This window comes from Rhagoletis zephyria, unplaced genomic scaffold (genome assembly GCF_001687245.7).
Source record: "Rhagoletis zephyria isolate East Lansing unplaced genomic scaffold, Rhagoletis_zephyria_1.1 Rzeph_scaffold_00996, whole genome shotgun sequence".
NCBI classification, from domain to species: Eukaryota; Metazoa; Arthropoda; class Insecta; order Diptera; family Tephritidae; genus Rhagoletis; species Rhagoletis zephyria.
The window spans coordinates 82,761-95,210 of NW_016158080.1; the positions used below are offsets into that span (position 1 = coordinate 82,761).

The 12,450-nt window shown below is 37.6% G+C and overlaps 3 protein-coding genes across 3 annotated transcripts; all 3 read left to right on the forward strand.

Moving 5' to 3' along the window:
- The first annotated feature begins 469 nt into the window (after positions 1-469).
- On the forward strand, positions 470-917 carry LOC108362367 (larval cuticle protein 5-like). Its single transcript, XM_017615300.1, has one exon. It carries the CDS (start codon positions 506-508, stop codon positions 824-826), a length of 321 nt encoding a protein of 106 aa, XP_017470789.1. The 5' UTR covers positions 470-505; the 3' UTR covers positions 827-917.
- A 2,886-nt stretch (positions 918-3,803) lies between these two features.
- Positions 3,804-4,324, forward strand: LOC108362368 (larval cuticle protein 8-like). The gene is made up of 2 exons (XM_017615301.1): positions 3,804-3,989; positions 4,126-4,324. Exons 1-2 carry the CDS (start codon positions 3,871-3,873, stop codon positions 4,322-4,324), a joined length of 318 nt encoding a protein of 105 aa, XP_017470790.1. The 5' UTR covers positions 3,804-3,870.
- Positions 4,325-7,469: 3,145 nt separating this feature from the next.
- Positions 7,470-7,911, forward strand: LOC108362369 (larval cuticle protein 8-like). The gene has a single exon (XM_017615302.1). The coding sequence runs from the start codon at positions 7,517-7,519 to the stop codon at positions 7,823-7,825; it is 309 nt and encodes a 102-aa protein (XP_017470791.1). The 5' UTR covers positions 7,470-7,516; the 3' UTR covers positions 7,826-7,911.
- Positions 7,912-12,450: the final 4,539 nt, after the last annotated feature.

Consider the following 12,450-nt stretch of genomic DNA (forward strand, 5'->3'; position numbering starts at 1 on the left):
ATATTTTTATGAAAAAAAATTATGAATTTTAAATAAACGAAAGGAAAACTCTAAATACTATGGATTAAAAAGGTTGCGCTATTCAAATGACGCGGAGTGTATTCGTATCAAAGAAATTCTACACCACCTCTTTGCTTTATGCATTCAACTGCAAACCAGAAATTCTACATAACTAAAAAGTTTAATTGCGCTTGCGCTTTTATTTCTTTTGAACAGCACGTGTATGCACTTATGCGAATAGATATTTTTGGCAAATTTCGATTTATCAAAAGCCGCCAAATAAAGCTCACAAATTTAGAACAAGAAATAGAAAAGTACCTATTTCAAAGTGTTCAAAAAAACTGGAAACTATGTAAATATGTATTTGCTCATAATTAGGTGATGGCCCAGAAATACACAAAATCACAATGCACATTTCTACGCTGAGATGGAGTATAAAAAGGAGTGCAACATTTGCATTGACATCCATTCAAGTTTCTAACGACAACGGAAAACTAACACAAACATGAAAGCCGCCGTCATCATCTTCGCTTGCCTTTTGGCTGTTGTTGTCGCTCGCCCCAATCCCGAGGCTGAAATCGTCCGTTTGGACTCTGATGTCGGACCTGAGAGCTACACCTACAGCTTGGAGACCAGCGATGGCACCAAGAAGGACGAAGCTGGTCAATTGAAGGATGTCGGTACCGATCATGAAGCCATCGTTGTTCAGGGCAGCTTCTCGTGGAAGGACGAGAAGACTGGCGAAGTATACACTGTCACCTATACCGCTGACGAGAACGGTTTCCGACCACAAGGCGCTCACTTGCCCGTTGCGCCAGTTGCTTAAGTTAATTTGAATTGTGTAAATTTTTGGTTAAATTGTTAAATGAAATAAAATGTTTGTAGTTCGTTAGCCACTGATAAAGCGAAGCGTGAAGTAAGTGTTTTTTTTCTATACCAAAGCAAGGAAGAATATTGAAGAAGGAGAGTGGAGCACTTTTGAAAGAAGAAATTGGTGTGTAATATCTTTGACCATTTATTAAAATGGAAAATCGAGACCTATAAGCTTATTGAACTAGAAAGATGTTCGGCAAGTTTAAAGCCAATGAACAAATATACACAAAATTTAAGTATATAAATATCGATAACGAAAAAATTATCGATAACCATGAATAATCGGGGAACAGTTATGTCATTCTTAACGATAAAATCTACAAAATGTGTGCATATACATATCTATAACGTATTTGGAACAGTTTCGATAAATTTATCGCTTGCAAAATGTGAAAAAAAAATTCTAAATTCGATTGTATTAATGTTTATGTTGACAAATTTATCAATAACTACTGATGAAAAGTGCCATGGTAATTCATGAAAATGTGAAATCGATATCGATAAACTTATTGACGATAAAATTTAGAAAAATATGTGCACATCGTTATCTATAAAAATATGTGTAAATTTGCCGTTTAAAATAGCTGAAAAGCTTTAAGTTAAACTTACGAATACAAACCCATAAAGTACAAGATTATGTCATTATCGACAATCATTGATATACGTATAACCGACAACAATCGATAACACTATACATTTTGTGGTAACCGAAAACCTCAATACAAATAGAATGGTGCGAAGGTCGAAAAAATCGCGGAATGAAGAGTGAAATTCAGACTGAGCTCCGCGCAGACGACCGCCGCCCCTACGCCTTTCTCCATCTTCCACCCGTCACATTCAACGAGCCAGCACCCCTCACGTTAGCCTTCGACCTCCTCTATAGTAGCTTCGAAGTTCATTCCCCAATATGCGGGTCCAGGTTCATGGAGTCAATCTGTCTGAATAAAGTGGACGAAATATTGCTGTGTCCGTAGCACCTGCACAGAAACTGTCCCATATAAAGCCTGATGGCAGTCTTTGACATTATATGTCTGGCCGATAGGTTCGCCGGAAAGAGGTGAAACAAGGTGTAAAGTGCTGTCATTAGTGTAAGTGTCCTTGTCATTCAGATCATTGATATTATTTTAAGAAATATTTTCTTATCCATTGCTGTTCACCAAGCTAGTACTCCATGGAACAATATCGGCCTTACTATGGCGAAAAAGATACACTCAGAAAGAGAAGGCGAGCATAGTTTTGCATGCCTAAAATGCCCCGGAGGTCTTCTTAGCCCTCTTCTCTACAAGGCACTTGAGACTTTTTTCATCTGGAGAGTGACCCCATCCAGCTTAGGCTTAGACAGTTCCTATATTTCCTAGTGAAGAATACCAGATCTGTCTTTTCCGCATTGTTACTACTAATCCCCGTTTCAGTTACCCAAAGATGTATATTCCGTAGTGCTTAGCTCATAATTGAGCTGAGTGTGAACAGACACTTTCCGCTTACTATGACAGAAGTATCAGCTGCATATGCAATAAGTTTGGCAGATCCGACTTCCATTTTCTTCAGTATCCTGTTGACCAGCAGCGGCCATAGTACCCGACCATAGTACCCAGGTTCACATGTCTACTTGTACTGCAACACGTCTGCAGCACATCATACTACATATCCAGTTCGAAATAACGAGATACACCTCTGTCGTCGTCATTCCGTCTAAAATTACTTAGTTGTTGAAGTCCCAAGCTGTGTCCAAGATGACCCACAATACGAGTTTTCCCTTCTCCAAAGCCGCTTCAATTGTGTAGGGCGATATCTACCGATATTCCCTTCGTGTAGGCGTGTTTTGTCTTTGAGAGCCACGTTTTGCTTGTTGGATAGGACTATTAACCTCTCCAGGGTCTTTTGAAGGAACGATGTTAGGCTGATGGGCCTACAATCCTTGGGATATGCGTGTCCACTTCCACCCTTTCGCAGTCCTCCAATATATTGGAACCTAGGTCAGACTTAAACAGCCTTTAAATATGTTGCACAGCCAGTCCCTGTGACTTCTGGCCTGCCTTCTGCAGCATCACAGGTAAAATGCAGTCCAGACCCGGTGACTTATACTGCAAAAAGGAACTCAAACCCCACTGCAGTCTGGGTGGCGTCACCAGTTTTTCTACAAGCTCATTTCCTCCTGCGATCGATGATGCAGCGTCAAGTAGACTACCTGGATGCTTGACCGCATAGAACTGAGCTTACAGTAAATGAGGTAATAATATTACAGGAAAGAACAATTAGGGTATTCACAAGATGTCCTACGCATCGAGATATTTCAAAGTCGTAAAATTGTTCAATGTAAAATAACGGTTGAAACGGTTTGTAGGGTATAATAAGAGCTATTTACATATTTTTTATCGGCTTAACAATATTTTGGTGTAATTAAAAATCTTATAAAAGCATTTTAAGAGTTATTTTACCATGCAAAATTGTATGACTTGATGACATGACGACGCTGACGGCAGCTTGTAGGGTATTCACAAAATTTGTGTCCAAATTTTCTTTCGTTTTCTGCATTTGTCCGTACAGGCGGCTTTAGCAAAAAGAAAATGACTTTGGAAATTATTAAGAAATTTGCCTTGCCGTTTACTCAACATTCACCTCTATTTATAACACACTCAGCTGAAAATTAGAATATTTCCTCAGATTTTATCAGCTCAACCTAAAAAAGTACTGATTTCTACAAAACTAAAAACTACGTACGTACATATGTACAGTTTTATTTTACAAAAGCAAGAAATATTAAGTATGCCGGTTCATCTGGTTCATTAACATATAAATATCAAAAGCACAAAACGAATCAAGTTTTAGAATTAATAAATATCCATTTGATGGTTAAAATATTTTATGAATTCGGCAAACACAAATTGTCACAAAATTTAGTATAAAAGCACAAAAACAGCCTATCGATTACAACATACATTAGTCTGATTCCGTGGTCTTCACACACAGCACAGAAAAACAAACAAAAATTTCAAAATGAAATTCGTGATTGTCTTCGTCGCACTTTTCGCTTTGGCCTATGCTGCCCCAGCCGCGCCTGAAGTGGAGATCGTGGAATTGAAATCTGATGTAGAACCAGAGCAATACAGCTACTCGTAAGTTATCAATCTATCTAAAGCCATAGTCCTGGTCAAGCAGGACTTTTACTCTTTCAACAAGGATTACACATACATTCACATTTGAGCAATGATGCAGTCACTAAAAAACCACTTTCTCCTCTTCTCATTCCAGCCTGAAGACCAGCGATGGCACATCCAAACAAGAAGATGGTCACTTGGTGAACCCTGGTGCTGAGGATGAACACATTGTTGCTCAGGGTTCCTTCTCCTTTGTCGGTGATGATGGTCAGACCTACACCGTCAACTACATCGCCGATGAGAATGGTTTCCAACCTCAAGGCGCGCATTTGCCCGTCGCCCCAGTGGCTTAAGTTAATACTCATTATATTAGTGGGGTTTGGTGGAAGTGTTAATAGGTTATAAGGGAAAAACGATGTTTAATAAAAAAAATTCAAGATGTTTAATAAAAAAGAATCAAGAATGTCTATTTAATTGTTAAAAGGAGTGATTATTTTCTATTCTATGAAGTGAATAGTGAAGTTCTAAATATGAAGTGAAGTACTATCCAATATATTTCTCGCTTGAATTAAAAGACCATGTTAGAATTTTTCGAGACTGAGTAATCTCTACCAAATTTAAAAATATTCAGGCAAAATAATTGAGCCTTTCACTATAAGGATTTAAGCGTTTTCTCAATGTCATTATATCTACTACTATCCCGCCTGATGAATATTGAGCAACCGTCTTTCTCTATCCAGTGTTACAGCGTTGTGGAAAGAGGCGCTAGAAATCAGCGTACCGAGCGTTAACAAAGTAGACTACTCGCTAGCTAAAACTTTCAAATAACGATCGATATTCCGTAATCGTGGAGACTATTTTAAAAGATTCTAAACACTCCATTTATAGATGTCACGAAGCCTGCGGCGGTTAGGTCGAACCGTATTAAAATGTCGCATCATTGAAAACGCCATAGAGCCCTAGAGACCTTATCGGGCATCAACGAGTTAATGGCGTGTAAACGTCTATTGTGTGAATGCTGAGGATGCATCTCGAAAATGAATATACTGACAACACAACCTATGGTAACATACCATGGGTTTTGAGAGGACTGCCCTAGGGTGAAACTGTCCGGGACCCTTTTGTCTTTAATTCTGAAATGTATGGAATTTTTTTCGCATTTAATTTTTCTGAGATTCTCTCGCACTTCTCGTAATATTTTTGCTATTTTTCAGGAAACTTAATTTTTCTTGTTGTATTCGGAATAGAGATGGGCGCGGGATATCGGTATCTATGGTACTGATTTCATATTGGCCGGGATGGGTAGTATCGGAAAGGTCTGTAACAATTTTGCGGGCGGGAGTAAATTTTTTTAATGTATGTCTCATTAAATCAAGATATTCCCAAATACTTGGATCATCATTTATTTGACGCCGAAATCCAATAATGTGCTGCCATAAAGTAAAAGGAGGTAACGTATTTGACAGATGTGGCTCAAAGGCGCCGATAGAAGAGGCGGATAGATCCGTATTATCCCCGCTTATTGATCACGGTAGGAAAATTGATGAATAAACCTTGGCCGCGACGAATGACTTGTGAACAAACGGGAAGACCGTGAAAAAAATATTATGGCCGCAGCTTATTAGGAAAAAGGCAAGAGATATACTGAAACTCAATACCCGGCGTCATCACAGGACACTGTAATATAGTTATCACCAATGCTTCAACGATGGCGAATACCAAAAAGTACTCTCTGCAGAGGCTGCCATTAGGAGGATGAGGAAGAGTCAATTGACCCCTTTCTGTGTCTTTGCCCAGGTCTACAGACGAAGTGCCTCAAGCACTTGGGTTCACGTTTCTTCAACAGTCTGAGCGAGATAGCGGAAGTGGAACTGTCTGATCTCCTCGGCTTCATCGGGGATAGTATGTAATTAGTTCAGTATAATAATGACTTGAAACTAATCTTTCGATTGTAGGTACGTGTTTCCTCCTGACACTGACTTAAAGAGGGCACTCAAAATGGGACAATTCTATCTCCGAGTGCAAGTATGGAATATTCCACACCCGCTTTTCTAACCTAAACTAACCTACGTATTTTCTAGAGAACTTCACTTTGTAAAAAATTCCGATGCAGATCTCTGATACGTATTAACAAAATGCGACTGCCAGAGAGAGCTCTTACATACATACATACAACCTTAACATTTTTATTACATTTAGAAAACTCTTTACCTCACATATAAACCTAGAGCCTGACTTTTGTTGGCCTATATTTTTTGAGTAGTTAGTTATGGAAAAAATCTGCATATGAACAAATTGAACGGTTTACATTCATGCGATTCCTTGGCTGCACTGTTTTTTGCTCTTATGAATAAATATCCACTTAAATAATTTGATACCAAAATAAGTAAAAACGAGTATTCTAACAGGTTCATTAATTTCGAAGCCATAGTGAGCGAATTTCATTTGCTGATCACAATTTTAAACTGAACTTCCTTTATATATGTGTACTAAGTATGAAACCAGCAAATCTTAGTCTGATAGAAATCGGAAATTTTTTTATTTACTGTTTGATTGGATTTTTAGCAACTCGTTTTTGTGTTTTTTTTTTTAACAGAGAACACCTTTTTAATGTTAGACAAAGAAGATTAATAGACAGACGATTTTGTCATATTTAGGCAAATATTTCCTACGAATTTGCTTTGAACTTCTGCGTGTTTTTTTTCCGAATAAAACTAGTTTGTATTCCAACGCCTTAAAATATTTCAACTTGCATAGCCTTGCATGCAGGCGAAGGCGTGAATTATGATTTCATAAAATAAATAACACCGGTATGCACATGGCAACCAACATAAATACACGAAAGATTTGTAGAAGAAATTAAAAATATAAACAATATCCGCTTAATATGGATGCAAGACAAAGATTTTGCTGCAGAAAAAAAAAACAATTTTTAAGCAAATTAAAAATGAGAAAATCCAAATGTCGAAGAAGATTTAAACTTGTTTGCAACACAAAAGTACGCACAATTACAATCTAAAAAGACAATCAAAGAAAATCTGCGTAAAAATAGTTAGAAGAAATAAAAAATTTGGAGGCATTTTTTTTCTCTATGAACTAAACAAAACGGAGGAAATGCTTCAGCTCGTTGTCTTTCTTGCACTAATCCAATGTAGTTTGTATGTAGCTGCTTTGCGGTGGAGAATGCTGATGATGCTACCAAGTAATTAATCAATACCCACAACGACTAACCATGCATACATACATCCATACACACTTTGGCACGAACATACAGATGTACAACGAGACCTATTCATCAAAAGTAGACAAAACCAATAACAAACAGATTGGCTTAACTTTGAACTCGCTTCAATTGAAAATACCCAGCTATTCGTATATTTGTTGATTAAGTTGATGAACTTGAAAATTCATCGAATATTTAGTGATAGTATAAAAAGCATGCGTAAGAATTTGAATTTGTCATTCAATTACAAGAAGCCAATAAAGCACCACCACCAGCTACCAGCTACCAGCTACCAGTTAGTTAAACACCACAACTAATCAACATGAAATTCGTCATTGTTTTTGTTGCTCTCTTCGCTGTGGCTTTGGCTGCGCCACCACAACAACAAGTGGAAATTGTGCGTCAGGATTCTGATGTCCAGCCCGAGGGTTATCGTTTCGGTTACGCTACCAGCGATGGTACACAGCACGATGAAGAAGGTCAACTGAAGAATGTTGGCTCCGAAGATGAGGCTATCGTCGTGCGAGGTTCCTACAGCTTTGTCGGTGATGATGGTCAGACTTACACCGTTAACTACGTCGCCGATGAGAACGGTTTCCAGCCACAAGGTGCCCATTTGCCAGTAGCTTAAGGTGTACGTACGCCGGGATTTTATAGTCCAGCGTTAAAGATAGCAGCAGAGTGATTTGGATTGTGCGTGGTTTTTGAGAGTATTATCGAGAGAGAGAGAGAGAAAATAAAGAAGTGCTTTAGTATATTTTTTTACTAAAAAAACATGCTCATGGACATTTTTTCTTAAACTTGAAAAGTGTATACATACGTGCATATGTAATTTCTGTTTCGCAGATAAACAGTGTCCAAACTCAGATTCGCAAAGTTTTTCAAGGGCAGATATCAGGAGATGTGAAAATTTTAGGTCATATTAAGGGACGTATCAGTCCAGTCTATTGAAGTATTTCAAATTTTTTTTTTACATAAGCATCCGTAAAATCATATTGCTGTTTACCTTATATTGCATGATAGCAGAAGTTACTACTTGGTTTTAAAGTTAGAATTAATATCGGAAATGGGAGACAAGAAAATAGAGTTTACGAAAATTGCTGATGGAGAGTTTTGAACATAAGTCCTTTGGTTGCCGTTAAAAGAGTTCCTACCATCTCGGACAGACCGCTGCACGCCGTACGGTAGTCTGAGAGCGGCAGAAAGTCCTAATTTCGAAATTTGTGGAAATATCAAACTAAGTGGTTGGCTCTGTTCTTAACATATCTAATAACAGGTCTTAAGGATTTCTTCCTAAGAAAAACTACTCTAGCAATTATCAAACGACACAGGAAATCGATGTTGTATGAATAGAATGTTTTACGTTAGAATGATCGATATAAACTGCATTTTTCTTCAGTTTGAATACCAAATTCAACAGTTCGCGAGAGTGGCTCCAAATCAGCCGCTCATAATTTTTCCTAGTCCTTACAGTGTTTTTCAGAGAAGTATAAATAAGTAGCTTGCGGTGCTGTGCAGTGGAGGAGGATGATTGGTACAAAAATACTTTGAATACTTTAAACCAATAGCAGTAAAAATGTCAGCTGCGTCCGCCTGCGTGCATATCGTCAATCTTCCATTGACTGAACGCTTCGCACTGGCAGATCCTAAAAAGGTTTTTTGGAAAAGGGAGAAAACGGGTCTCCATTTTGTTGAAATTTGCTATTTAAACTACTTTGGCTAAGGAAAGAAAAAGTATGAAAACTGGTGAAAATTGGTGAACTACCACTTCCACTACAAAAGGGGGAAGATATGGTAAATGTTTTCCAATTCCAATGAAGTTCAGTTAGTAACTTCGATTAAACTGGGAAGATATAACTCTGTAATATGATTAAAATCGGTTAACTACCACGTCCATTAGCTGTTCAAATTTTGTATTCTAATTCGGTAAGGACTAGCAACGATCCTCCAAAATTACATAAAACCCAGAAGTATAAAAAAAGTGTGCTCCCCTCCATACTAGTGGGCGGGAATTGGAAATACTATCCGATTTTATTAAAATCGATTTGTACCTTCCAAACGGAATTTCCCTGAAATCGGATAACACTTCCCATTTCCATCCACTAGTGTGGAGGGAGGGGCGCGTGACTGGTCGCCAATCCACACATTTTTTACTTTTTTATTTGTGGGTTTATTGCTATTTTAGTGGATCGTTACTAGTCCATGCCACATTAGAATAAGAATTCGGTAGCAGTTGGGCGTGGCAGTTGACCGATTTTTCCCATCTTACAGTTTTATGTCTTCCTATGTTGATCTAAGTCACAAATCGAATTTCAGTGAAATCGGATAAAAATTTACCATGTCCGCCACTAGCGTAGTGGGCGTGGCAGTTCGCTCAATTCAAACATTTCTCATATTTATTCATTCCTACGTAAAAGCGCTCCACGTTACAATTTTCAGCAAAATCGGAGCACGTTTACTACATTTTGCCATATTTTCCACGCCGTTTTGGGTGTGAATTGATCTTTCACCATCTGCTGAAAAGCTGAAAATCATCGATGACCCTTACCGCTGCTGGAGCATGAGGATATGAAATCATTTCAACACGGAGTGTTTTTCCTATCACAAGTCTTTATTGGCATCGTTCTGTTCACTTAATCCTACCCCTCTCACCAACCCAACACAACAATATAGGCAGCCAGTAGGCTATTATTTTCCGTTTCCTGAAAATGGCGTGGCATTCGACTAGAAGGGTTAAAGGTGTTTCTTTGATCGAGCCACAAAAACGCCAGCGATCAATTGACCAAACATGTACCTATTACGAACAAGTGGCCCTTCAGTCTACAGTGTCCTGTATGAATGCCTTGGACGATTCTTATTTTCTGCACTTTGCCCGGTATAATCCCGTTGAGCGCGACATGAGCTGTTCTCTTATTGCTCTTCTTGCAATTATGATCTCCATGCGCTCCATGGTGCTTTTCGGTACTATTCTATTCTGACCAAAAAAACCTTCTCTGAAGAAAACAGTAGAGATTAGAGAGTAGAAATATTAGGGTTTTCGCTTTCTACGACCCTGGGATTTAGATATTCATTACTTTTCAACAACTTACATCGAAAAAAATTCGTATATCTCTCCTAACATAAAATAAATAATAAATAAATGGGTTTGAAACCTAATTATGCCCGAGCGCACTTGTGCACAAGCGTTTATTAACTTTGTTCACATAACGGCTGTTTGTAACAGCCGAAACGAATCAAGATAGATATAGACAAATGTATACATATATGCTCAGATTGAATAGAGAAGTCGATTAAGCCTTGTCTGTCTGTCCGGCCGTCTGTCCGTTCGTCTGTGTACACGATAACTCCAGCAAAAATTGAAATAACTCAACGAAATTTGGTACGTAGGTGGATAAAGGGCATCTAAGGTAGGTTGATATTGAAAATGGGCGAAATCGGACTATAACCACGCCCACTACCCATATAGCGGTATTTTCAAAAAATGCTAAAACTACGATATTTCAGTAAATATTAGTTGCAAATTGTTCGAAATCAGTATATGAATTAGAATTTTGGTGTAAGATAATATTATTATGAAATTTTTGGAAAAGGAGCGCGACCCCGCCCACTTACGATGAAATACTGTATCTTAGTAGCCGCTCCATCAATCCTTACCAAACTCGGTACGAACCTTGCTTGGAATCCAGCTAAGAAATTTGTTGAAACTCTTTGAAATCGGGCAATAGTCACGTCCACATCCCATATAACGGTAATTTACTAAAGAAGCTAATTCACTTAAAATCGATGATTGCAATAACCACTTAGCATAAAACTTTGTTATTCTAAATTTTTGGATAATGGGCGTTGCGCCGCCCACTTATGAGCACAAATGTGTATCTCGGTAACCGATTTATCAATTTTTACTAAACTCGGTGCACTTAAAAAACTTTGTATAAAAAAAGATTTTGTTGAAAACTATTCTAATCGGATTAAAATTACACCCGATTTCTGTATAACGGTAAATTTCAGATATATGTATGGAAGCTCCGATATTTTAATAACTGAGGAAGGTAATTTACTCTAAGTTAATATTTACAGCAATCTCTTAACAATAAATAAGACTTCTGTAGACTTTTAGGAATTGGGCGCCGCACTACCCTACTTTATGACCACAAAGGTGTATGCTCGGTAGCCACTTTATCGATTTCTACTAAACATGGTTCAACTATATCATTAGGTCTAACTCAGCGTATAATCGAAAATGTTTGAAATCGGGAGAAACAACCCTGCTTATCGCGCAAATGTAGTTTAGAGGATGTTGAAACGACGATATTTGATACCTGCGCCGGGTATACAAAGATCGGTTTCGCCCGAACTTGTACTTTTGTACTGGTTTTATTTTATTTTAATTGGATTTTATTTCTTTCTTTATTCGCGCAAATATGCATGTCTGTGCTGATACATATATGTACAAGTATGTGCTTTCACAGTTACATTTATAAATATGTACAAATGTGCGTAATATAAAAGTATTTTCTTACTTACCAAATTCACTTGTACCTGCATTTTTTTATTAATTGCTTGGTTTCTGGTATTTAACAACTTATTTGCTCATATTATTCCACTAGCCGAATGACAAGGTGTTAGAATTATATGAAATTCTCCAATGAAAACCGAGAATCAAATTATCAATACTATGTGCTGGCTTTTGCGTCGAGTAGTATGGATATGTATGAATATGACCACATAAATATGTACATATAAACGCAAACATTTACATACACGTGTACATATGTATACAGATATGCACGTTACCGAAACCACGCGACACGACCACAAGATGGAGTCCACGAACACACGAATTTCACTTTTTCACATAATTTCTTAGCAGCAATGAAATAAAATCGCACTATTTATATTTTTTATTANTCATGGCGAACACACGAATTTCACTTTTTCACATAATTTCTTAGCAGCAATGAAATAAAATCGCACTATTTATATTTTTTATTACTACTTGCACTTTTAATGCTATTGCATATTTGAATATAAATTGAATAAATCATTTTAACACTTTTGCACAATATTTTCCTGCTTATCGGATTGAACTCGCGCACCACACGAACTTAAATATATCCGCTGCAAAAGTCTACTGAATATTGAAAATTAACCTACACTCTCACCCTGGAAATATTAATTTTTCCAGGTCCTCACTTTGAAAAGAGTTTAAATCACAGTATAGACAGTAACCAACCTTTTTGGGTTGTTGTTGTAGTA